This window comes from Rhincodon typus, chromosome 5 (assembly GCF_021869965.1).
Source record: "Rhincodon typus isolate 14 chromosome 5, sRhiTyp1.1, whole genome shotgun sequence".
NCBI classification, from domain to species: domain Eukaryota; kingdom Metazoa; phylum Chordata; class Chondrichthyes; order Orectolobiformes; family Rhincodontidae; genus Rhincodon; species Rhincodon typus.
In genome coordinates, this window is record NC_063336.1 from 98,520,878 (window position 1) to 98,548,843 (window position 27,966).

The 27,966-nt window shown below is 39.9% G+C and overlaps 1 protein-coding gene across 1 annotated transcript in view; it reads left to right on the forward strand.

Annotated features, from left to right (window-relative positions):
* The window catches only part of tpo (thyroid peroxidase), a 90,159-nt gene that overhangs the window by 54,810 nt on the left and 7,383 nt on the right, over positions 1-27,966 (forward strand). The window contains exons 7-12 of the mRNA XM_048597104.1: positions 1,492-1,701; positions 2,949-3,464; positions 8,379-8,637; positions 8,726-8,896; positions 13,129-13,366; positions 27,745-27,953. Coding sequence (XP_048453061.1) covers positions 1,492-1,701; positions 2,949-3,464; positions 8,379-8,637; positions 8,726-8,896; positions 13,129-13,366; positions 27,745-27,953 — 1,603 coding nt within the window. The remainder of the gene's footprint in view (positions 1-1,491; positions 1,702-2,948; positions 3,465-8,378; positions 8,638-8,725; positions 8,897-13,128; positions 13,367-27,744; positions 27,954-27,966) is intronic.

The window sequence follows — 27,966 nt, forward strand, 5'->3', positions numbered from 1 at the left end:
CACCTTGTTGTCTCGGATTCTCCAGCATCTGCAGTTCCTACTATCTCTGATTCGATATTTTTGAATGACCTCTTTTTAGTTGCAAAATCAAAAGTGTTCAGTAAAATAATACATCTCAGTTCCAAACTCAGACTAACAATAGGCAGTCACTGTGTCCTATTTCATCAAAGCAATACTGCATTGTAGATGAACAATAAAACATCTGATGTATGGTTTAGGTGGACTGTGTGTAAAAAGGGTTGGTCTATCCAACTCTATAGTTCGATGGTTAAATGCTCTGCTTTGAGTAGATCTGAGCTGTGAAGAACTGTAAGAGCCTAGGTTTGATCCCTGGCATCACTATGTTTGCTGACCTTAATTAGAATGGGAGTAAAAGCTCTATTGTCAGCTCAATAATCCCACATGATGGGAGGATATTTAGGCAATATGCTGAAAAATGTATGTCCATGTTGGGTGAGGACCGCATTTATATTTGGTTGTGATAGACACTCATGCCATCCAATCCGCTTAGTTAACAAGCCCAATGATAATCGCTGATCAGATTCATAAGTGAGAGTTGACCTGATTGAAATATGTCAATGCAGGCACAAGGCCTGTGCAAACGTATGGAAAGTCAATGACAGAAAAGAGTAAGAAAACTGGATAATAAAAGTTGAGCTTTTTGGACTGAGATATGTGAGCACTTAACCATGAGTCCACTGCCGAGCAATAGTGTTAATCATTTTAAGGGCAGTGAACAGATGTTTCAATTCTTTAATATTCTGTTTTCAGTCCTTGCATAATATAATTTAAATCAAACAATCAAGCATTGAAAGAATTCTCATAATAACAATAAACCAAGTTGCACTCTGTGGAATTTAATTTTGCTTTATTTGAACAAAGTTCATTGATTTACAATTCACTTTCATATTGAGTTAGTTTTTTAATGTAATGTAGGAAATAGTTCCTGGAAGCAAATCCTTTGTGTACAGTTTAAAATTCTATCAAACATCTTGCCTTATTAATTAATAAGTGTTATAAAGTCTAGTTGCAGCAGATTTAATACTTTATGAAGAAATGCAGGATTCAACTTCAGCCTAATTTTGTGTTAATATCAATCCTAGCAAATATTCATGCTTCCTTCATTCTATCAGCACAATGGCTGGACCTTTAGATGCATTAAAATAGACTTCCATAGTCCTAAGTCCAAGCTGCAGACATACAATTGGTTGCTCTCTTTTTACATACCAAGTTGAAATGTAACATCACTTGACTACTCGTCATGTTCATTAACTTCTTTGGTTAACATTAGCTTGAATGTATCTGTAATTTATACATTTTTTGGATTCATTCAGTTACTTCTGTTCAGCAATTGGTAGGAGAAGCTGGGTGGGGTGGCAGTAACTTTGATGTCATTAGAATAACAATCTAAAAGACCAAACTAATATTCTGAGAAGACTCGCTCAAATCCCACCACTAGTTTCTGTATTAAACAAATTTATTTTCTGACAGGTCCGAGATATAACGAACAAAATTCTACGCACATCTATTCAGACCAATATGAGCGAAGATCATCTATATTCACACATCCTAGTTGAGTGGGGTCAATACATTGACCACGATTTTGCATTCACACCTCAAAGCATCAGCCAAGCTGCTTTTGTGGGAGGAGTGGACTGTAGGAACACATGCCAGAATCTCAATCCCTGTTTTCCAATAAAGGTATTTCTACAATTTTAACTTTGCACTCCATTAGATTATAGACAACTGTGGGAAAATATTGGAATGCTAATTTCTTTTGATCATTTTAGAGTTCAACACGGATCTGGTCTAAGCATATCACCGGACCAATCTTTGATGGTCTCTTTATGTACAACAAGTAAGCTTGGAGAAAATGTGCAGAATAACATTTACTTGGTATTATAGAATCATTTCGAGTCTACCCTCCTCCAGTGATTGCTGACCTCAATGTCTCTATATGGTCCAACCTACTGGTATAATTGGAGAGGTGAAGTAATTAATTTACACCATGATGAATAAAAGCTCATTTAAAAAATCCTCTGTTACTTATTTCCAATGGTATTTCTAGTCATATTTCTCACTTTATGGTTAACTTAAAGATGTTCACATACTATTTATGCAAGCCAATGGTTTCACCACAATTGTGAGTATTAAATGGAATTGTGGCTGATTAGTCATCAAGATGATTCCAGGTGTAAGAAAGTATGTGCAAAGAATTCAGATTCTGGAATATTTTAATAATATTAGAGGTGATTTGATTGATATGTATAACATTACAAAGGGTTTGTTTTATGGAGAAAGGCTGCCCTCTGTGTTGGAAGTGCAGAGTCTGTCATCATTAAATGTGACTATCTTTACCACAATGGATATTTATTACAGCAGCAGTACTAATGTTTCAAACATTTGAAGCAGAGGAACATACAGGCAAATCGGGTAAGATAATGGGGTTACTTTTGGATTGTTCCAGCAAAAAGCCAACACTGTCCTAAAGGATAAATGGCCTCTTTCTCATACTCATAGAGTAATAGAGTCATACAGCACAGAAACAGACCCTTCAGTCCAACCAGTTCACGGCGACCGTGCTCCAAAACTAAACTAGCCCCATCTGCTTCCGCTTGGCCCATAATCCTCCAAACCTTTCCTATTCATGAACTTATCCAAATGTCTTTTAAACGTTGTAACTGTACTTGCATCCACCACTTCTTCTGGCAGTTCATTCCAAACATGAACCACTCCCTATGTAAAAAATTTGCCCCTCATGCCTTTTCAAAATCTTTCTCCTCTCATTTAAAAATATGCCCCCTAGTTAAGTATCGTAGAAGATAAAAGATCTAAAATGTGATCATTATATATAGACACACAGCATATAGTGCTACAACTTTGATTTATTGACTGGAAGCCAAAAGGTAGTGTTGATACTTTTAACCTTGCTGCATTTTAATAAACAGGTACTTCAAAATGATCCCCATTCCAAAAGTAATGAATGCATCACATTCTATCGCTCGTCACCATCATGTGGAACAGGAGATCAAGAAACGCTCTTTGAGACTCTGTCAAATCTAAACTCTCGACAACAGATTAATGCAGTAACTTCTTTTATTGACGCTTCAACTGTCTATGGGAGCACTGCAGCTCATGCAACAAAGCTAAGGGATCATTCAAGTAAGGAGGGCCTCCTTCTTGCTAATGCAAAATACAAAGATGGCAATCATGAACTGTTGCCTTTTATAGATCAGGTACCATCTCCATGTATACAAGCGCCTAATACTACTCACAATGAAAGAATAGAATGTTTTCTCGCAGGTGAAGGTCGAGCAAATGAAGTTCTTACTCTTGCTTCAATGCACACATTATGGATGCGTGAGCATAATCGTTTAGCAAAGGCCCTGCACAGGATGAATTCTCACTGGAATTCAGAAACTATATTCCAAGAGACACGTAAAATCATTGGTGCGCTGCATCAGGTTGGTTAATTCATTATTTCTACATTTTTCAAATGTTGATATGGAACAGTCCATGGTAGATATTGACCCCAAAATTATGTGATGATTAACATAGGTTTTGGGCAGAAGACAAGTGAACAGGGCAGAAATTGGAATGCATTCAGTGACTGTCCATCACCTTCCAGTTTGGTCAGGAATGGGGTTTCAGGAGAAAGAGAGCAGGGGCCTCGCTGCCTGACGTCAAGAAAAGATGTTGGACTGACTAGATGGCATCAACAACCAACATGCCATTCGAACTTGCCTCAGGGTCTGAGCAAACTGAATAGCTCTATGAAGTAGTCAGACAGTATAATCCCATAGTGACAGTGGCGTCCACCAAATGAGAGCCATCTTAATAACAGCAGCCACACACAAAACATAAGGATAGTGGCTTTCTTAAGGAATAATTCTGCCCTGTTTCCCATCCTTCCTGCTCCCACCCTCCTCACTACAATAACACTCAGCAAAACACATGCTCATTCAGATATACTCACAGGCACCCAAGCTGAATTAAAGTGACACTGATGCAGACGGCTACCTGCTGTATTCTAATTGCCTTGGCTCACAAATTTCAACAGAGACAAGAAAATCAATGGACAGTAAAGGGAATAATGGCAGTGGATTGAGAACCTGGATTTTCATTCCTGTACTCTGTTACATTTTCAATGTTCAAATTGGATGTACAGAGAGCAGTCCCTCTATCTTCAACGATTCGCATCCTAAAATCTAGATTTTACCAAATATGATAAAAGATACATTCCTGAGAGCTATCATTGTATTTTGGTGAACATGTGTCATGATGCCATTTAAGAAATGGTAAAAAATTATGGTTTATACTTCTGTTTGGAAAAGGAAGAAGAGGTGAATTCAATTTTTGCTCTCTTGTATCTCCAAGCAGAAGTGAGATTAACTTTTAAAATTTATTTTCCCTTTTGAAACAAGCCATGTTATAACTCTCTAATTGCTCTGTTTGTGAGGTTCAAATTTAATTTTTAATAATCTGCAACAAATTCTTTGTCAGGATAAAACATGAGTATGTTTCCCTATACATTCAAATGAAGCTGATAGCTGTCACAGCAGTCATACAAGTGCACAAAGAAGAGAGAAAAAAGATGGGAAGGAAAGAGTTTGCAATTAAGAATAATTTAAACCTCAAAGATATAGACATTGATTCATGTGATTTTTGACTTTGTGCAGAAGGTCAGTGTCTAGAGATGGTTCCTTTCCTGAGTTCAAATGGGTGGAGTTAGTGAGAGTTACAGAATTCCTTTTTGAAGTTTACAAAGGCACAGTGAGAAGAGTTTGTGTCCACTTTCCAATAGATAAAAGGTGTCTTTCAGAACTAGGCTATGAAGGAAGTATGGAAGAGGAACGCTGGCTGGAGGATGATACAGAGATGTAGGAGGAACAGATCCATGTAGAGATTGGAAATATTGCAGAACAAGAATCCAGTGTAGGTCAGCTGCAAGGGGAGATGTTAAACAGCGGGACATTGTCAAGGACAGGATCGTCAAGAAATGAACTTATTCATTTGCTACATTGCAGCAACTAAAGTAATAGTTCAGGGTCCCTGTGATAATGTGTAGACTATAGTTTTGTAGGATTTTGAAACACATTTTGTAGATATAGGTCTGAATTTCCAGTTTAGGAGCACAAGAGTTGGAAAAATTGCCAACTCCACAAACCTAAACAGTCAGCTTTTCATTCCAGAGGCATAGGAGTTATTTAGATTTGGGTCCCCCACTCCTAGGACAAGATCAGAGGCAAACATGTGAGCTATCCATTGCAGATGAAGCCTCTTAGAAAGGCCTGGCCTCAGTGATCCTGAACTTTGTCCCAGGTTTAAACAAAAATAATGTGAGAAACTGCCCTCCACCTCTTAATCCTCACACTCCTGTGCCAATCCAACCCCTCAACCAGTTCCCATAGCTCCTGATACTCTAATTGCCTCCTCATAACCCTTTATAACCCCCATGTAAAACTACATCCCTCTAACCAACACCATGGCTCTTCATAACCCCTATGCAAACTCAATGTCAATTCAGCCAATCCGTGTCTCCCACACACCACCATTTTTCCTTTCACACTCCACACCATCCCATTGAGTGTTCCCCAAAGAAAAAAATGCAAGATCCATGCTGAGAAATAACATAAATTTCCAAGTGGCTACTGCATATGTTATTTTATGACAAAGGTATACTCTAAGTCATAAAAATCTATTCATTGCATCTTTATTTCTCCAACTACATAATTCCTTATGAAACAAAGCAAATATTTAATTCAAGCACTTAATCCTTTAGAAAAATAAGCATTTGTAGTTCCACTTTAAACATTTTACAAATACTTTGAGCTGTCAATCAAGCTATGATCTGACTGGCTAGCTATTGTGGCAGGGGTTTAGTGGTAACATCACTGGATTAGTAGTTAGAAACTCAGGCCAGTGTTTTGGGAACACAAGTTCAAATCCCTCTGGCAAATGGTGAAATTTGAATTCAGTTTTAAATGTCTGGGATTTAAAAATTCAGCTTAACAGCAGCCATGCAACCATTGTTTATTGTCATAAAGAACAATCCAGTTCATTAATGACCTTCAGGGAAGGAAATCTGCCATCCTTACTTGGTCTGGCCTACAGGTGATGCCAGTCCCACAACAACATGGTTGACTGTTAACTACTCTGTGGGCAATAAATGCTGGCTGAACCAGTGATGACCTCATCCCATGTATAAATTTAAAAAGTGGGTTGTGGCATCAGTCATGCAGCACAAATCACAGCCCTCAGATTTATGTTAGCAGAGTGAAATAATGAGTACTTTTATTTTGAACTGCAGCTTGTTTGTTTAAATTTAAAGAACGGGAGAATTAAATGCCTTGACAGCTTCAACACTCCATTGAGTTTATGCACTTTTTATGCACACTCATGTCTACTTTTGAAGATTCCAGAGAGTGTTTGAGTTATCCCAAAGGACAGCTGACCCCTTCCAAAGGTGTCCCTAGTCATATGCAAAAGAGTATTCTGCCTCTCCAAAGATGTCTGGCAGCTTTTAGAGCCGACAATTTGTGACTCCTTATTATGAAAATTGGATCTGTTTGAAGGCATCTGCACTTAAACAGCTTGCTGCTAGGAACGATGGATATGTAGACCATAGCCTATTCTACCTATTCCCCTCCTCTAGTGACGTGGTGAGTTCCAGGTTCATGGGTGAGTCTTCCAGAACTGGGACTCTGGTGTCATTTAGTCTATGCTTGCTTTTTTTGGTGAAGATTCAGTCCATCACATTCTCTGGTAGTTGTTAGACAGACTAATACAAGCAGATGGGTCTATCAGAAGAAATTGGAGATTGATTATTAATAAAAGCAGCCATTATAGTAGATAATTTCCAGTTAACCTGTTCGAAGATATTATTACACGCTTCTGGAACAGTTTGGACTCGTACCAGGACCTCCTGGTTTAGAGGTGGCGACGCGTATGCTGCACCACTAGAGTCCTGCCATTGTTGTATTCTGGTTTGTCTGTAGCTCTACCACCTCTCACTCAGCCAAGAACCTCATGCTGGCAGTATGGGAGAAGCAGTTAAGTTGTTACAAACATCTCAAGGGAATCAATAACATTTTGATTTTTAAATTTACTCAATCTTGTGCATTTACCTATTCAGTATAATCCTTGTTTGTACCTGAACTCTGATTTTCCAAAGGCAAGAAGATCACGTTGCAACATGTAATATATCCCAAAGAGCTGGGACACCATGATAAAGTACAGGTTCTGTTTTCAAAACTTAGTTCTTATTGCATTATTCTAGATTTTCAAATGATAAAAATACACTCTGGGGCATACAAGATGTAAAATCCACCCACTGGAATAGTCAGTAATGCTGAATATAGAGAAATAGCAATCCTTTACATTAATTGTATGAGAGATTTACTCTGTCAGGAAATATTATTATGATGAGGAATTATTGAAAATCTGATATCCCATGCTGTTCTCATGTAACACCAGCTACACCCATTTATAGCTGCTATTAAGGCCCACCTGTTGAAAAGATGTATCTAAAGCTGCACTGCACCATCTTTATTTGAGCTTTCTTATTGAAAGATATATGATTTGCTTTGTCAGTGCATCCCTGAGACAAATTACATGCAACACAGCACAGGAATTCATAGCAGATTCACTGATTTCCTCATTAATCCCAGGGGCAACTGTTTGTTTCAGCCATTGTGTCACAAAACATTACCAAAAGCATGAAATGCATACCTCAAAATAATTGAGGATAGCTACATCTCCAGACCAGATCCAGCAGTGTCAACAAGCAGTACCATTTACCACAAGCCACCTCAACTCTCAGAAGAAAGGCTTTCACACAAATTGGCTTTGATTGCAGAGAACCTAATCTTAAGGAAAGAATGAAAAAGATTTCATGCTTATAACTATTTGCTGATCTCAGGAATCCTGAAAGCACATCACAGTTAATGCAATAAAGAAGGTCTCTATTGAAACTACAGAAATGCAGCAGGCATCAATGGATGGAGGCCACTAACAACAATGAGATGATTGATCAAAGACAGAAAAACTGCAGATCAGTGTGCTGCAATGGTATGAAACTAACTTGACAACCAACACAGCAAAAACCTAATGATAGTTTTCAAGCTGACTATTCCTGTTGTTAAAAACATTCTGATAAACCTTCAAAAGCTTTGCCATTAACAGCTACTGTGTAGCATTTGAAAGCTCATTGGCCAATGACAAGTGCAGTTTTTGCAATTATATGTCTAGTCATAAAAAGTCTTTCCTCGGGTAATGCTTTTAACTTTTCTGGTTTAGTAATCATGTATATGGCTCCATTTAGTTATTTCATTCCTCTGAAAATTACTCACAGGTGACCTTTACTGTATTTGCCGTAGATTATTACAATGAGAGACTACATTCCCAAAATCCTTGGCTCTCAAGCTTTTGATCAACTGCTTGGAAAGTATGATGGATATGACGAAACATTGAATCCCACATTATCCAATGTGTTCGCAACTGCAGCTTTCCGTTTCGGTCATGCAACTATCAGTCCGAAGGTACAAAGATTTGATGAAAATTTCAAGGAGCATCCCAAGTACCCGAGTATGGATCTGCATGACACCTTCTTCAGTCCTTGGAGAATCATAAAAGAAGGTTATAGTTATTATGAGGCTTGAAATAATATCACATCATTCTTACAAGAGACAACGAATTAAGTCTGTATTTCTCTTGTGACTAGCAGGTGGTTTAAATCCCTTGTTCAGGGGGCTGCTGACTAAACCAGCAAAACTACAGACTTCAGATCAAATGATGGTTGAAGAATTGACAGAGAAATTATTCACTCTGACAAGTGCTACAGCAATGGATCTGGCATCCCTAAACCTGCAACGAGGACGTGACCATGGACTTCCTGGTAAATGGAACCCCCTGAAAAGCCGTATTTTACAAATACAATTAATGTTAAAAAATTTATTGGTTTTCAGTATGTGAGGAGTTGCACTATGATAATTTTAAAGTTTTTCTTTAAAAATGCTCTGAAAAGTGCAGTTATTACTTTAAAAGGTTTCCTTTGAAAAATAGCTGGGCCTCAATGTTTCAGTCAATGTACTCATCTTACACTGCTGAAAATGTCCAGCCTTCCAGCTCTTCGAAGGAGCTCTTTTAAGCTAATAACCAATGTTTTCATAGCAATTTTCATGTGGTGTAAATATAAAATTATCTAATAGTTATGCTTCTGTTTTTAAGTCCACTCAGCAATTGATCAACAAACAATTAGAAACCTAACATGCATCAGACAGGATCACTTTTCAACTGACACCATTCCACTACAAATGTTTTCAGGCTCAGAATAAATTATGTGCTTTATTTTATTTCAACAATTTGGATAGGTTAGGACTTCCAGCAAAAAATAAAAGATAATCAAGGGAAATCAGTATTGTTGTGATCCTATTTAAGAGAATACAGGACAAGTCAGATACTTATTAGGATTTGGTTTGATGTAGTGTAATTATTTAAAAAGTATAATGTGAGGAAGAACTAAGGGTAAAAATAAAAGTGGCAGGACTCCAGGATTGAATTGAAACATCAGAGACAGTCTCTTACAAACTTGAACCAGGCAAATAGAAACAATAACGACTAAATAGATGCATGGAACATACAAGATATTGGGCAGAAAGTTGTGCAGAATAGCGATACTTCCCTAGCAGTTCTCCTGAAAAATGTCCAGGAGAGAAGAGAGGTTCTTTTCCTGAGGAATGGCAATAAGAGGCCATCCTGGCTGAGGAAGGTAGATGAACAAATGTGTCTGTGGAGGTCAGTGCCTTTTGGGCACTTCAAGGCAACATGTGTCCAGTGCTGCAAGAGGATGAATGATGTAACAAGGTGTAGAGCTGGATGAACACAGCAGGCCAGGCAACATCAGAGGAGCAGGAAAGCTGACGGTTCGGGTCTGGACCCTTCTTCAGAAATGGGGGAGGGGAAGGGGGCTCTGAAATAAATAGAGAGAGGGGGAGGCGATGATAGAAGGTGGATAGAGGAGCGGGTAAGTGGAGAGAAGATAGACAGGTCAAGGAGGCGGGGATGAAGCCAGTACAGGTGAGTGTAGGTAGGGAGTTGGGATGGGGGTTGGTCAGTGAGGAGGGAGGGGCGGGTAGGTGGGAGGGAAGATGGACAGGTCAAGGAGGCAGGGATGAGGTGAGTAGGTAGGAAGTGGGGGTGGGGCTTGGTCAGTGAGGTGGGAGGAGTGGATAGGTAGGAGAAAAGACGGATAGGTTAAGGACGTGGGGACGAAATGGGCTGGTCTTGGGATGAGATTGGGGATGGGGAGATTTTGAAGCTTGTAAAATTCACATTGAGACCATTGGGCTGCAGGGTTCCCAGGCGGAATATGAGGTGCTGTTCCTCCAGCCTTCGGGTGGCATCGTTGCGGCACTGAAGGAGGCCCAGGATGGACATGTCTTCCAAGGAGTGGGAGGGAGAGTTGAAGTGGTTTGCAACTGGGAGGTGTTGCCGTTTTTCACAAACCGAGCGTAGGTGCTCCACAAAGCGGTCTCCAAGCCTCCGCTTGATTTCCCCGATGTAGAGGAGGCCACTTCGGGAACAGCGGATAAAATATACCACATTAGCGGATGTGCAGGTGAACATCTGTTTAATGTGGAAGGATGAATGATGTGTTGTGCTCCACCAGGGTTTGTATTACTGTCTATTCCATACTCCTATGAACGTACATTAACATTCTAATGATGCCATAGCACAGAGCCAAGACTGAATGCCAGACATCTTGACCAGATGCCTCATGAGCAATCAACATCTTTCATGTCTTTGCATGGAATCAATGTAATACTACTGCCACCACACTGTTAGTAACTCTTACACTTCTGTCATTGCTCACACTTAAAATGAAAAAGGAACTACAACACTTGGAAGCTCACACCAACAGCTTACTTCATACTTAATATTGCTTAGAAGATTTAGGTTTTGAAGGATTGTGGAAAATGAATTTACTTCCAAGGTTTATGGAACTACTTCGAGTGGATTCTTTACAAGAGACAATTGAAAATTCACTGTGACACTGGAGATTTTCTTTTAAACAAGGCTTCCTAATAAACTAATGACTGGTGATAACTGCTTGCTTAACATAAGACAACTTAGATTTATTTTACTGCAGATTCAATCCAGTAGGGTTTTAAGCATGCTCAGCCTCCAGAAGACAGCCCTTATTTAGTCTGGATCTGGCTGCACAGGAGCTAGATCTGATCGATGCTATATGCCTCCAATGTGACTCCCTAGTCCAGGTATAGGAGTTGCTAACAGTCACACATCAGACACACATTTACACTCCCTTGGCAGCTATCCCATGGCTGGACTTCAACTCTCTTTACAGAACTATGTGGCCTTTCCCAATTCCCAAGAGTTCCTTTTTTTTTCTCTCTCTCTCCTTAAACATACAGAACTGAGTTTTTTGATTAAAGACGTAAGACAGGGTGTCACCCCCATCCAGTTTAGATTTCTTCTCACATACATGTACTTTTTTTTAAACCAAGACCCACTCTCGGCAATTTTCTCCTGAGATAAATTGAGGCTTTCTTCCACCCAAAAGCCTGTTTGTTGGTTTGAAAGTTGAAGCATTATTTGTAAGCACACTAGGGCATGATTAAAGAAACTAAAACTAAACCATGTCCAACTCACCTTCAACTGAATATAAACATTTTACAGTTTTAACCTTTAATATATTCCACAAAAGATACAGTTATATGTTTTAAACAATTATAAGGAGATAATGCAGTTGGAAACTTAACTTACACCTCACCAGCTTGGGATGGTAGAAACCAGAAAATAAAATGTTTATTAAAAGTGTTAACTTCTGTCAAGGTTCTGCCCATTTTCATTTTCAGATATATCTGAAATTTTCCTGCCCTTTCCCCATAAAGCTGCAATTTTGCCCTTCATATATTTATCCAATTCTGTTCTTGAAAGTTATTATTGAATGGCTCCACAACTCTTTCAGGCAGTGCATTCCAGCTCATTGCAATTTCTCCTCACCCTATCTCTGATTCTTTTTCAAACTAATTTAAATGTAGGTCTCCTGGTTACCAGTCCTCCACCATTGAGAACAGGCTGTCCTCAATTACTCTTCTAAACAACTTTTATAATTTTGAAAACCTCTATTTAATCTCCTCTTAACTTTGTCTGTTCAAACGAGCAGAACAATAAATTGTTGAACATCTCCAAATAGTGGAAGTGTCACTAGTATCATTCTAATCATTTTTTTCTGCACCTCCTCAAAGATCTTCCTAAAGTGTGACACCCAGGATTGGATGCAATATTCCAGTCAAAGGCTAACTAGCAATTTATAAAGGCTTAATGTAATGCCCGTGCTTCTGTCTTTATGTCTCTACTAATAAACTGTATTTATGTTTTCATAATAGCCTTCTCCAAAGATTTTTGCACATGAAGCCTGAGCTTTCTATGCTCCTGGAACTTCTTTGAAATTGCATCATTTTTACTTATTACCTCTCCTAAAACTTCCTGTGAAAAGCATCACTCCATTGTTTCTACATTGAATTGCATCTGCCACATGTCTGCCCATTTCACTTGTGCATCAAAATCTTCCTGAAATCTGTTTACATTTTTCCTTACTGCCTTTCAAATTCCTGAAGTTTGTGCCATCTAGAAACTTTGAAATTATGCCCTATATACTCTAGTCTAAATCATTAATATATCAAAAAGACCAATATCCATAATACCAAACTCTGGGGCATGCACTCCAGTCTCAAATCACTGTCGCTTTACCAAATATACTGTTTCTGTTGCCCCTACTCCTCCGCTGAATGTTTTGACATTGGTCCCTGACAGTGGTGCCGATAACTGTTATAGGAGGACTGGTGCATTTATTGAACTGGATGATCAATATAGAGACAATAGAATGGCAATGTGATGTGTTGCTGTTTGACAGCTATGTTTGAAATTCTTTTCTCTGCTGCTTTAATGGATGTATTGAGTTGTTTGTTTGTTAATGCATCTGCTAAAATAAAGGAGCAGACAATCGCAGTCTGATGTGTACATCCTCTGATGTACTTTCAGGACCAGAGATTCTTGTTGACTTCGTAAGCCAACAGTGAATGTATGACTTTTCTTTACTTCTAGGATACAATGACTGGAGGGAATTCTGTGAACTGGAAAGATTAGAAACTAAAGCCAATTTAAGGAAAGCTATATCTGATTTAGATCTAGTCGAAAAGATAATGGATCTCTATGGGCATCCAAACAATATTGACATCTGGCTTGGTGGCTTAGCAGAAGATTTTCTCCCTGGAGCAAGAATTGGTCCATTATTTGCTTGTTTAATTGGAAAACAAATGAAAACTTTAAGAGAAGGTGATAGGTGAGTTTTATATTGTTTCTTTCCAATCCATTCACGTACCCAGGTCACAGCATTCTGCTAAATGTCTAGTTTTATTGCATTAGTCAGCTTAGTACAGAATAATCAAGAAATTTGGAGCAGTACAGATGACACCAAAGAAAACCTGTGAGCACTTCCTTTTCTTAGCAACTTTTACTTTCAAAAGATACAATGCTCATGTTAATTTTGGAATTTTCTTGTGAACAAATATTGGTGATTGCTGGGTTGGCAGTGATGGGCTTGTACAACCTGCCATTTTAGGAAAAGGGATTAATAACTGGGCTGCAGTAAAGTCAGACTATTTAAGATTGTTGAGAAAAGGCTCCACAGATAACAAATAGTAATGCCTGAAAGGCATTTTAGATCATACAGTACTCCCACTTATACAGAAAACAAGACATTGCAAAGCTGAATAGAAGTGGATTAGATCCTTTTACTTTTTAAAACTTTTAAAACTTGTCACTTGAAAGAGGGGCTTTTTATGCTTTGAAAACAATTTAATCTTGGTGACTTCATGGTTAATGGTTTATGGTTTGGATCTTATTTGGGTGTCTCTGCTTAAGGGTAACCATAGTCTAACAGGGATCTGTGTCTGCAGATATCCTTTTATTTCCATTTTCATATGTACTCCACTGTGAAGTTATATTGCTTCTCTCTTCTCTGAAGGAAGCACATGACTGCTGATGTCACTACTACATCATCATATGCATTGCTAATTCCTTACCTTTTCAATGCCAGAAACTTTAACAGGGTTTTGAAATGGAATTTATATTGTTATGAAAAACACATAATACTGGCATAACTTTATACATGCTACATCATTATTGAATCTCCAACATGGTAATAGTGAAACACAAGCCCACTGCTCCTACTTTCTTGTACATTGATGACTGTGTTAGCATTGCATCTTGTCCTCACTCAGAACTGGGAAAAAAAACATCAATTGTGCTTCAAATTTCCAACTTTTGTTCACCTTCACGTAGCCTACGTCTGACACCTCCCTTTGTTTACTTCTCTATCTCCATTTCTGGGGGTAGGCTATCTCCCAACTTTCATTACAAACCCATCAATTCCAACAATTAACTTGACTGCACTTCCTCATACCCTGTTTCCTTTAAAGACTCAATTCCATTCTCCCAGTTTCTCCGTCTCAATTCCATCTGTTCTGATAATGCTATCTTCCACAATGGGACTTCTGTCATGCCTGCCTTTTTGACTTAATCATGAATTTCCATCCCCTCTCCCCCCACTTCACCTGTTTCTGTTCCATTTCCCATATTTTGTTCTCAGAGTATCACTGTCTGACATTTTTGACACCTCCAGCATGAGGCCATCCTAAGTACAGTTTGCCCTCCCTGTCAGCATTCCAAAGGACTATTTCCTCATCGCCACCTGGCAAATGCCTCATTCTCTTCCCATGATATCATCTCATGCAACCACAGAAGTTGTAATGTTTGTCCTTTTTACCTCCTCTCATCTAAATATCCAAGACCCGAAACATACCTTACAGGTGAAGCATTGATTTATCTGTATATCATTCAATTCAATATAATCTATTCACTGACATAATGTTGTCCCCTTTACACTGAGCAAGCGAAAAGCAGACTGAGTGAGCACTTTTTAGAACAATACCACTCAGTCTGCAAGCACGAGCACACCTCCCAGTTGTTACTATTTTAATTCATCATTGCTCCTGTGCTCACAATTCTGTCTCAGCCAGTTGCAATGTTCCAGTGGAGAAACAGGATCTCTCACCTTCTGATGAGGCACTTTACAGCCTCCTGGACTCAACATCTAGTTCAACGCCTTCAAACCATGAACTCTGTTGTCTATTTTGATTTCTTTTGCCAAGTGCCTGTCAGCTTTTGTTCTCATGCTTTTAGACAGCTCTGGCCTTTATTCTACCATTAACATTTGCACTTGACCATCTGCTTCATTTCTTTACTGCAGCCATTAGCACCTCTTTGCCTTTTCATCCATGACATTACTTTTATTTAATATCTCCCATCCTCTAACATCCAAAAAACTTTCTTTTTGACTGCTTCACCTTCAACAACCCCCTCCCCCATTGCCACCACTCTGTTCTTTTCTTAACACCATACACCTATCACATGTCTCCCTCTCTTCAGTTCTGAGGAAGTCATATTGCATTTGAAGCATTAAATTTGTTTCTATCTCCACAGATGTCACCAGGCTTTTCTGTTTTTATTTGTTATCATTATTATTCATGATAAATTAATAAATCAATACATTAATAAATGTCATGATACTAATGTCAAGTGTTTGAATCTATTAAACCAAAATTGAGCCAAAATGAATATGTAACTGATTTGATTGAAGGGACAATTTTTGTTCATTCATTTACGACATGTCCCAGCTCACCAACCAAAAAAGAGAGACATTCAAATGTTCCAGTTTGATCAGTGTGCTCTGAAAATAGCTTCCAATGACTTCACTTACAAGCTGTTACCATAGTTATTAGCCCAAAGCAAAATATTGTAAGTGTTGTGAAAGTGTTACACTAAGAACAATAATCAAGAACAGGAAAGTTAGCCCTCATCAGCACAAGGTCAAAGGAAAGTCATTTAATTCTCATGTGAGGAGATAGAGAACTAATAAAGAAACATTTCATTGCAATAAAAGCAAAATGAGGAGATGAAGTTAAAGAGACAACAAGGTGCAGGGCTGGATGAACACAGCAGGCCAAGCAGCATCATAGGAGCAGAGAGGCTGACGTTTCGGGCCTAGACCCTTCATCAGAAAAGGGGGAGGGGAAGGGGGTTCTGAAATAAATAGGGAGAGAGTGGGAAGCGGATAGAAGATGGATAGAGGAGAGGGTAGGTGGAGAGGAAACAAACAGGTCGAAGAGGCGGGGACGGAGCCAGTAAAGGTGAGTGTAGGTAGGGAGTTAGGAAGGGGATAGGTCAGTCCAGGGAGGACGGACAGGTCAAGGGGGCGGGATGAGGTTGGTCGGTAGGAGATGGAGGTGCGGCTTGAGGTGGGAGGAGGGGATAGGTGGGAGGAAGAACAGGTTAGGGAGGCAGGGATGAGCTGGACTGGTTTTGGGATGCGGTAGGGGGAGGGGAGATTTTGAAACTTGTGAAATCCACATTGATACCATTGGGCTGCAGGGTCCCAAGCGGAATATGAGTTGCTGTTCCTGCAACCTTCGGGTGGCATCGTTGTGGCACTGCAGGAGGCCCAGGATGGATATGTCGTCTGAGGAATGGGAGGGGGAGTTGAAATGGTTCGCAACTGGGAGGTGCAGTTGTTTATTGCGAACCGAGCGTAGGTGTTCTGCAAAGCGGTCCCCGAGTCTCCGCTTGGTTTCCCCGATGTAGAGGAAGCCACACCGGGTACAGCGGATACAGTATACCACATTGGCAGATGTGCAGGTGAACATCTGCTTGATGTGGAAAGTCTTCTTGGGGCCTGGGATGGGGGTGAGGGAGGAGGTATGGGGGCAGGTGTAGCACTTCGTGCGGTTGCAGGGAAAAGTGCCGGGTGTGGTGGAGCTGGAGGGGAGTGTGGAGCGGACAAGGCAGTCACGGAGAGAGTGGTCCCTCCGGAAAGCAGATAAGGGTGGGGAGGGAAAGATGTCTTTGGTGGTGGGGTCGGATTACAGATGGCGGAAGTGTCGGAGGATGATGCGTTGGATCCGGAGGTTGGTGGGGTGGTACGTGAGAACGAGGGGGATTCTTTTTTGGTTCTTATTGCGTGGACGGGATGTGAGGGATGAGGTGCGGGAGATGTGGGAGACACGGTTGAGGGTGTTCTCAACCACCGAGGGGGGGATGAAATTAAATCAAGTTTACGAATTTTAGACTGCTATATCTTATCTGTTGTAATCTTTGCAAAAATAACAAAAGTTTAGCAGTATATGGCAGTATGCAAAAAACTTACATTTGTATAGCAGCCTGAATCTTTCAAATATTGAGGCAAATATTTTTTATAAATTACATTGCTTCCCATTTCTGCAATGATCTTTCAATTCAAACTGTCAAGTAAATGTTCAATGTAACAATGCAGCGACAGTTAATTATGTTCTACCTGATGTAGTATAGCTGCTTACTAAAAAGAAAATTTTAAAAATTGTTTCAAGTGACTGAGAGGTGTTAAAAGAAAGGAGCTGATTCCTTCTCTCTTGCTGATAATGATGCTATTAGAGGGGAATTGCAGACGAATCAGATTCAAAAAGATGCAAATAGCTATGTAATGTCAAAGAGGTTGCAGAGCTAGAGAGCAATGAATAAGTAAAGATATGAATCATAGTTTGTAAATTGAAAGTCATGATGAGGAGATGCCAGTGTTGGATTGGAGTGGACAAAGTCAGAAGTGACGCGACATCAGGACATAGTCCAACAGGTTTATTTAAAATCACAGAAGCTTTCGGAGCACAGCCCCTTCATCAGGCTCACTTCACTCACTTCAAATAAACCTATTGTCTACAACCTGGTGTTGTGTGACTTCTGACTTTGTAAATTGAAAGAGACAGTATAAATCATTGAAGATCAAGTAAAGGATAAATGGGACTTAACGTCGATCTAAATATGGGTGGGTTCATTTTGGATCAGTTTAATCGTAAGCCTAGACAGAGGGTGATGAGAGGCCAGGAAGCACATTGGAGAAATCAATTCCACAGATGACTGAAGTCTGGATTAAAATTTCATTGGTGACTGGGACTAGAGTAGGGACAGAGATGGGTAACATTGCAGAGATGAGAGATGTTTTGTTGATGGAAAGAACATAATTCTGGATCTTGGGCCTGCTCATAAATGACCTCTGGCCGATGGTTTAAAGACTTTTGATGAATGATATATGGTCAAAAATATGGCTCAGCTGACAGAGGACCTCCTGCGATATGAGATTATTCATTTGACCAGACAGAGTATGCATCATCAAAGATTTCTAAGCAATTAGTAGCTGGTTCTTTCACTGTAATATTCCAATATATTTCTCTACATAGTCAACAGCACTTTAAAATTGAGATTTTTAACACAGTAGAGTTATACCAAAGAAAATTAACATTAACGTTAAAATTGGATTTAATGAAAACTATTTTGCTACATCTCATCAGAACAAGTCATGTTCACAAGATTGATAGTTGCTTTAGCTTTACACTGATTGCATATTGAAAAGAGTCATTGAAATTAAAAAATTGTCAGTATAATTAATACATTTAAAAGAAGAATTAGTAGATAGAAAAAATATTCAAGAAGGAATAGACTTAATGTGGCTAAAATCTCAACTGGTCAAGCAATGTATTATAGGAAGTAATATTAGGTAACTACTACATTTTGCATGGTCAGTTTTGATCAAACCTTTCAACATTATAAAGGAAAGAAAATTTGTTCCATTTTTCTGAGTTCATTATTCTGACCTAGAACCTTTCTCACTGTCACTGACGATGGGCAAGTCATTGACCAGCCGTTTGTAGTTTTCCATCCATTCATTTTAATAGGGAATTTCTGTAGACATTGATTTCAAGGTTACCTTCCATATGCAGTCTCTGAGCAAATCTTTCCACCAGCATCACAAGTTAAGATAATTCCCTTCATAGGTTCAATGAAATCTGCAAAGTTTAGCTTGCTCACAGTCAGTTGTGGGCATTCATTCTGTTCCCTCATGTTATTTTCCTTATGATATTGCTATGTCATAACCATGACTAAAACAATTGCAGTGGAACTTCCTCTATTAATTAGCCAATAGAATTTTTTTTTTATTCATTCACAGGGTATGGATATTGCAGCTAGCCTAGTATTTATTACACATACATAATTGCCCTGAGGGCTGTAAAGAGTCAATTGCATTGCTGTGGGTCTGAAGTCATATGTAGGCCAGACCAGATAAAGACAGTAGTTTCCTTTTTTTAATGGACATTTGTCAACCAGACGGGTTTTTCCCCAAGACATTGCAACAGTTTCACAATCATCATTGGACTTTTAATTCCAGATTTTTATTCAACTCACACACAGCAGGATTTGAACCCAGGCCCCTGGAGTAATAAGCTGGCAATAATACCCCTAGGTTGTTACCCCCCCTTAGTATCAACTGGCAATGAGCTGTGTCTAACGTCTATGAGAGTCCTGTTCCTTGAGCAACACTTGATCTCTGAGTGCAGATCATTTTTTACCTCCATGACCACTGGCTGCCTTCTCGTGCATCCTCCCAACAAGATTATTTTGCAGAATGAGAATGTGCATGATTCATCAGTGTTTGAAAACCTCTAGTGGACTGCACTGTAGCACTTCCTGATCCAACCAAGTGTTCTCAATTGTTCTTTTGAGTCTCTCAGTACAATTTGCAGCATACAGATTTGGCCTTCAATAATGTAACCAGACACTGGGAAAGGTTCCCCAATCAGTACTCTCTCTAAGATAACAAGGTGTAGAGTGGATGAACACAACAGGCCAAGCAGCATCAGAGGAGCAGGAAGGCTGACGTTTCGAGCCTAGGCCCTTCTTCAGAAATGGGGAAGGGAAAGGGGGTTCTGAAATACATAGGGAGAGAGGTGGAGGCGGATAGAAGATGGATAGAGGAGAAGATAGGTGGAGAGGAGACAGACAGGTCAAAGAGGCAGGGATGGTCGAGCAGTTTCAAGGCCGAAGAGATTACGAGAGAGTTGCAGTGGGAGAGAGATCCACTGAGGTTTTTCCGGAGGGAGGAGGGTAACTTCTTCAGGGTAGGCATCCTTAGAAGAGGCTTCGCAGTGGGGTTAAAATTGTTTCAGAGATGGTAGAAACTGCAGATGCTGGAGAATCTGAGATAAAAAGGGTCTAAGCCCGAAATGTCAGCCTTCCTGCTCCTCTGATGCTGCTTGGCCTGCTGTGTTCATGCGGCTCTACACCTTGTTATCTCAGATTCTCCAGCATCTGCAGTTCCTACTATCTCGGTACTCTCTCTAGTTTTCTTTTTGGAGCTTTGAGTGACAGTGACTTCTGAAACTAGAAATCAATGTGTCGGTGCATCAATGTTGCCGTGGTGCCCTCCCACCGCGATTTCACCAGCGCTGGACCCAACCAATAATGAAGTCACCGATCTTCAGGTGTTATCTTTTGCCACTGGACCTACCTCACCAACAGTGCCTCAGGGCTCGCTCTCTTCTGCACTGGGCTCGCTCTCCTCCCTTATGGGTCTCATTGCCACCAATGCCACCCCAAACTATCACTGCCATCTTCGATTGTCAGAAAGAATCGCCTCTGTTGCCACCACTGCCACATGTGTTCAGGAGGCCGGGTCTGCTCTCGCCCAGCAGAAGGTGCCAAAAAAGGCTATTTAAGAGAAAAGATGTAAAAGGATATTGATTTGGTATTGTATGTCATAACCATTGATAAAATTATTGCCGTGTAGCTTCCACTATTAATTAGGCCATAGAGATATTCCTTTTTAACAGCAGTAGGCAATGAACTGTGTCTAGGGTCGATGAGTCCTGTTCCTTGAGCAACATTTGATCTCCGAATGCAGACCTTCTTATGCGTACCTTTCTCCCAGACCCATATAAACGTACGTCTTAAAGGAAGACAATCTAACCAGGCTTTCTGAATTCACGAAAAAGTGTGAGATTATTAATTAATAAATGTGAGAAGAATTAGTGATGCAACACACATACACATAGATAAGAAAGATCCAAAAGGACATTTTTTTTTTTCGAAAGGACCATACAGATCAAATAGTTTAACCTTACAGCCATTATATTGGAGGTTACTAGTAGCTTTGACATCAATAGTTCAACAGTCAATTTCATGAAACTTAGTTCGGTAGATCAGTTGTGATTCTGTAGTTCTGATTCTTTTCAATTGTGATCGAATTCCAGCATCAAGGAGTGAAAGAGATTGATTTTGTTGTCCAGTTTCCTTTTTTAATAGGTTTACAGCATTCCAAGTGAAAGAGTCTTTGCCTGTAATACAGGCATAATGAAGGAATAGTTCTTAGACTTATTAGACTGTGATCTTTACAGCTTGGTAACACTTGAATACAGTTTAGTATGCACAAGAGTGCTTGGCCTACTAATCGTCACCAATTAAATCTACCTTTTTTAAACTCTGTCCTTGTGCAATCATCAAAGGGAAAATCAAAAAATGTTTCTCCAGTTTGGGACATAATTGTTTCTCCAGTATGTTGAGCAAGAGGTTGTCAAACCCTCATTATTTTTGTAGTCACAAGAGCTCTCAGTCCAGTGTGTTTAGACTTGCTTCTTCTACACCCCAACTCCCCCACCACCTGCCATCCCCGCCACCCGCCGTCCCACTCCCACTTTGATGTGCTGTTGTTCTAAGTTCCTGCGGCAATGCAATTGGGTGAAATTTCATGTTTGTCTCTTTCTAGAACTTCTTCTTCATTTACGTGTGCAGCCATTTTTAGCTGTATCAGCCCCCTTTTAAAAAACATTTTTGGCTTTGCAACTTAAAAACATCCACTGCACTTTGGGCTTCTGACTTGTAGTCACGACAATAGTCATCCATTTTGTATTTATTTTCCCTTGAAATGGTGATTCCATAGACTGCCATAAAATTAACGTTACTTTAAATTATTCGTGGATGTTGGGGTCACTGGCAAAATCAGCACTGACCTTGAGAGGGTTGTGGAAAGCTGTCAGCTTAAACCACAGCAGCACAACAGGCATGAATAGACCCACAGGGCTCTTACGGGACGAGCTCCAGGATATCAACTCACTGACAGTGAAGAAACAATCATGTAGTCCCAGGTTAGGGTGCGTGGTTTGTGACTTGGAGGGCAACTTGCAAAATGGTGATGTTCCCGTATACCTGCTGCCCTTTTTCTAACAGACAGTAGAGGTCACAGGTTTGGAAAGTGCTGTTGAAGGCATCTTGGTTGATTACTGCAATATATATTATAAATTGTATACATTGTGTTGGATGTGGAGAGGGTAAATTTTGGCAACTGTAAAAGTAGAAGATTTATTCTGTGATAACAAGGTGTAGAGCTGGATGTACACAGCAGGCCAAGCAGCATCAGAGGAGCAGCCTTCCTGCTCCTCTGACGCTGCTTGGCCTGTTGTGTTCATCCAGCTCTACACCTTGTTATCTCAGATTCTCCTGCATCTGCAGTTCCTACTATCTCTGAAACAGATTTATTCTGTGCTTTATTTTGCAGTTTTACTTGCAGAACATCTGCACATTCCCTTTTAATCAGAAAGAGATATAAGTTGGACTTTGAATTTATGTGACCATATGAGTTCTATGTCATGGCCTGTACTTTATGGAATCTAGCCAAGTCATAAAGCAGAGAGGATCTCTCATGTTGCTAAGTGTTTATTGTAAGAAAGCAAATGCATTTATTGATTTGGGTAAACTATGCATCTTTGACAAGCACATTAAAACTGTGTACCACAAGTTGAAGCAATTATCAGATATTTCCTCATGTAGCTTGGAAGGTTTGAATTATGTGACAGTATCATACAGTTATTACCTTCATAACTGCTGGCGGTCAACATTGTCTTGGCGCTGGTGACTAAATCTGGCTACAGAAATGTGCCCAGATCTGAGCTGGCCTCCTTTGAAGATCTGTATTTAGAAATGGGTATCTTCATACATGACCAGCCTCAATTTCATAGCTCTGTTTTTTTGTTCTATTTATTTAAACTTGGGATTTGTGTGCTACTAGCAATTAGTGATCTCTGCACAGTCCTTGTGGAGACGAAGTTCCACTGTCTCTTTGAGAATACCCTCCATTGTGTTGTATGGGTCTATCAATGTGCTAAATGTGATAGACTTTGAACAAGATGTAGCAACTCAAGACTGGGCATTCATGAAGTACTATGAACCATTAGCAGTTGCAGAACTGTACTCAACATAATCTGGAAACTCATGATCTAGCATAAGTCCCATTCTACCATTACCATTAAGGCAGGAGATCAACCTTGGTTCAATGAAGAGTGCAGGAGTGCATGGTAGGAGCAGCACTAGGACTACCTAAAAATGATGTGTCAATCTGGAGAAGGTACAAAACAGAACTGCAGATATTTCTGCTGCAACGTGTGTTTTGTTAAAGCGAATTGTCTGTAATGCGATTGATAAATCATGGACGTTGTTCGATAACGCGAACTTCTTGCTGTATAGGTATAGCCATTTTCTATAGCAATTTCCCTGTAACACAATTTTCTATGGTGATTTTCTATGGTGTGATTTTCTGTAGTGCAAGGTCACACAACAACGCAACTATCACGTTATAGGAGAAATACCTGTAATGTCATTTAAAACAGTGCAAGCAGTAAATGACAGACAGGTTAATCAATTTCACAACCCAGGGATCAGATCTAAGCTCTGCATCCTACCACATTCAGTTGAATGATAGTGGATATTTGAACAACTCATTGGAGAATGTTCCACAAATACCCCATTCGCAAAAATGGGGAGCCCAAAGCATCAGTGCAAAAGACAAGGCTGAAGTATTCTCAACAATCTACAACCAGAAGTGCTGAGTGAATGATCCATCTCAGCCTGCTCCAGAAGTCCCTGACATCAAATATGCCAGTCTTAAGTCAATTCAATTCTCTCTGCAAAATGTCAAGAAATGGCAGGAGGCACTAAATACTGAAAAGACTATGGATTCTGACAACATTCCAGCAACAACCACGAAGACTTACGCTCCAGAATGTGCCACACACCCAGTCAAACTGTTCCTCTATAGCTACAACAGTGGAATCTACTCAACAAAGTGGAAAATTGTCCAGATATGTCCTGTATACAAACATAGGACAAATCCAATTCAGCCAATTACCATCCCATTAGTCTACTGTCAAACATCAGTAAAGTGATGGAAGGTGTCATAAACCGTACTCTCAAGCAGCACTTGCTTAACAATAACCTGCTCACTGACATTTAGTTTAGGTTCTGTCAGGGCCACTCAGCTTTCAACCTCTTGCAGTTTAGTTCAAACATGGACAAGACAGCTGAATTCCAAAGATGATTTGAGAGTGACAGCCCTTGACACAAGGCTGCCTTGTGGTATCAAGGATGCCGAGTAAAACTGGAATCAAAAGGAATCAGGAGGAAACCTCTCTGCTGGTTAGAGTCATACCTAGCACATAGAAAGGTGGTTATGGTTGCTGGAGGTCAGTCATCTCAGTTCCAGGATCTCTGCTGAGGATCCTCAGGGTCATGTCCCTTCCATTCATCATCATGTCTGAAGTGGGGATGTTCACAGATAATTCCACAATGTTCAGCACCATTCATGACAGCTCAAATGCTGAAGCAGTCTGTTCAAATGCAGCAAGACCTGCATAATATCCATTTTTGGGCTGATTGCACCACCCAAGTGCCAGGCAATGACCATCTCCAAAAAGAGAATCTATCCATCACCCCTTGACATTCAATGGCTTTAATATCACTGGATCAAAAAATGTCATTGACCAAAAACTGAACTGAACTGATCCAGCCATATAAATACTATGGTTACAAAGGCAAGGAAGCCTACAATGAGTAACTCACTTCCTAACTTTCCAAAGTTTGTACACCATCAACAAGGCACAAACAAGGAGTGCGATGGAATACTTGCAACTTGATGGATGAGTGCAGCTCCAACTGTCTCAAGTGGGCTATACATTAGGTCAGACACTTGTACTTCAATGAGAATAGTTAGGCAGAGGACACATTTCCACATGTCTCTGACATCACTGCAAGCATGTGCAGTATATCTAGAATAGCTATCAATACCTCAAGCACTGACCTTCAACTACTGTCCCAATCTCGATCTTCTGTGCTTGTGCACTCGTGACAGTACAACCATAGAAGGAGCTTCTTCCTCTGAGGAGTCACCATTGTTATTCCATAATTTGGCTCACCTCGTGGAGGGCAGATAAAGATCATGTGGATGATAAAAGATATTACTGAGTACTTTTAATGTAAGAATATTTGAACTTATCTGTATGCACATTATTATATTTCAGGCATAGTAGTTCTGCAGTCAATTTGAATGAGTGGTATATGGTGGCTGTCCAATATCTCATTCTACCACATGTTATCAGCCAAGCTGGCAAACCATTTAGTTTTGATGCCCCCTTTTCTTCAATTGTTAGTGTGTGATCTATGGACAACCGAATCATGTTGTCTGACTTTCCATCCTGTCCTGTGGCCTCCTTCAAAGAGGAACAATTCAAACCCTGTTGAGAAGCTGTTTGTACAGGAGCCTGTCGCCAAAAAGGATCTTCCTCAGGTGAGATCAGAATTGGCAGTTATACAGACTGTGTGTCCCACTATCTCCTCTCAAATCTAAACCAAATAAAAACCAAAAGAACTGCGGATGCTGTAAATCAGGAACAAAAACAGAGTTGCTGGAAAAGCTCGGCAGGTCTGGCAGGTCTGTTCTGAATCAGTTCTGAGGAAGGGTCAGCGGACCCGAAACGTTAGCTCTGTTTTTCCCTTCACAGATTCTGCCAGACCTGCTGAGCTTTTCCCGGAACTTTGTTTTCGCTTCTCTCAAACCTGTCTTGTCCATTGTGTTACTGGTGCTCTCTTTGAAGTCAGTTGGCTTCCCGATAGTTAAGAGTATGTGTCAATGTATTTTGATTATAGTTGAATGTCTGGTATCTGTACAGGCCCCCATACTAAGATAACAATGCGTGGAGCTGGATGAACACAGCAGGCCAAGCAGCATCAGAGGAGCAGGAAAGCTGACATTTCGGGTCTGGACCCTTCTTCAGAAATGGGGGAGGGGAAGGGGATTCTGAAATAAAAAAGGCCCCCATACTATCTGTGTAGTCTAGCCCGCTGTGTAAAAGAGTGTTAGGTTTGGTCGATTGTTTTCTTAGACTGGAGGTGTGAATTAGAATTCCAGACTGAACAATAGTCCCAAACTGACATCATTCTGGCTCTGAGCTCAGGCTTTTGTCCAGTATTTTAGATGTTAGAAAAGTCCAGGGTCTTGTCCAGTATTTTAAATGATGGGGATTTTTGCTCAATTCCATCACAGTTCTGTCCACATTGTCAGGCACACTGCCCATAGCAGCAATATTTCCCTTCACCCTCTCCCCAACCCTTCAAACATAACTTCCATTATTCACCTTCTAAGATCTTCCCCAAAGGCTGGAACAAGTGCTTATATTGTTTGATCTTACTCTGAGCCCAATTAACAAGGAGCATCAAGACAATCAGCTCACAGGTTTCAGAATCATGAGGCTTGAGGACTAATTTCAGGCACTCATTGGGTCTGCTTTTACTCACAGGCACGACACTACCTGCTTATCACACTTTTTTCCTCCATAGTATGCCTCAATCATCAAAAGAACCTTTTTTTTCCAGAGAAGTTGCTGAAGATTCATCCCTTACAATCTTAATGTGATACCAGGACAATTAAGCAGAATCTCATGTTAAAATGTGATTTCACTTGAAAATCAATTGAGGCTGTAAAGTTCTTTGGGACTCCATGAGGCATGTATGGCATCATATAACTGCAAATTTGTTCTTTTCCTTAGCCACAAGAAACAATATAATTACAGGCTCATCATACCTTTGCTCAGTCAATTAAGGAATACTTTTCAGTTCTCTGAGTATGATACGCAGTTGCTTTTCAGTCATCCCAGTTTTCACTTCCACTATTTTATTTGCAACTACTTTCCATTTGTTAATTATTCATTGAACACCACCAGCTCATGAGTATACCTTTATAGGTATTTCACTTGTTATCCACTGAAGTTTGTTCCAGGTTATAAACACTTGCTTTTGCTCGTATTTTAATTTATTTTGTCCCTTCTGATCATTGGTGAGGCTTCGTAGACTTGGAGCTTTAACAAAATGAATCAATTTTTTTTTAGATATTTGATTATCTTACTGTCAGTTCCCCACAGAGCTCACCTTCATCCCGCTGATTTGCCAATAACGTTGCCAATCTTGTGTCAGTGCACTTCAATGCTTCATAATTGCTCTATAAATCATTAAACATCTTTCTACAAGATGGTTACACTGTTAATGTAGCTTACATGACCAGAAGTGCTGCTCAGAGACTTAATGATCATATATATATAATATATATCTCCTATATATGTAGGCTATATGTATGTGTAAATATGTGTGTACTTATGTATGTGTTATCTGGACATATTGCATATACAGGTCATATATTTGTATATGCATGTATAGATATATGTATATGCATTTATAAGCCAATATGCACATATAAATAAATATGATAAATAGCATCCTATCTTGGTATATTATGAAAGAAATAGGAGACTAGAAGGTTTGAAACGGATCTCAGGATTCAGATGTTAGCCAAGTTTGCAGGATCGATGCTCGTGATTTCTGTTATGATTTAAAGTCCTGAGAAATTTTTTAAAAAGATTTGGTTGCATTCAGTTCTACATTGTGCTAATAACATAATGAAACCTGCTGTCTGCTCCTTAGGTTTTGGTGGGAAAATCCTGGTGTCTTCACAACAGCTCAAAGGTATGAACTGGCCCAACATTCACTGTCACGTGTTATTTGTGACAACACCGCAGTCACTGAGGTGCCCCTGGATGCTTTCCGACTAGGGAAGTACCCACAAGGATTTGTGCAGTGTGATCAAGTTCCTGGATTGAACCTTCAGGCATGGCATAATAAGCCTCAACAAGGTACACATGTTGC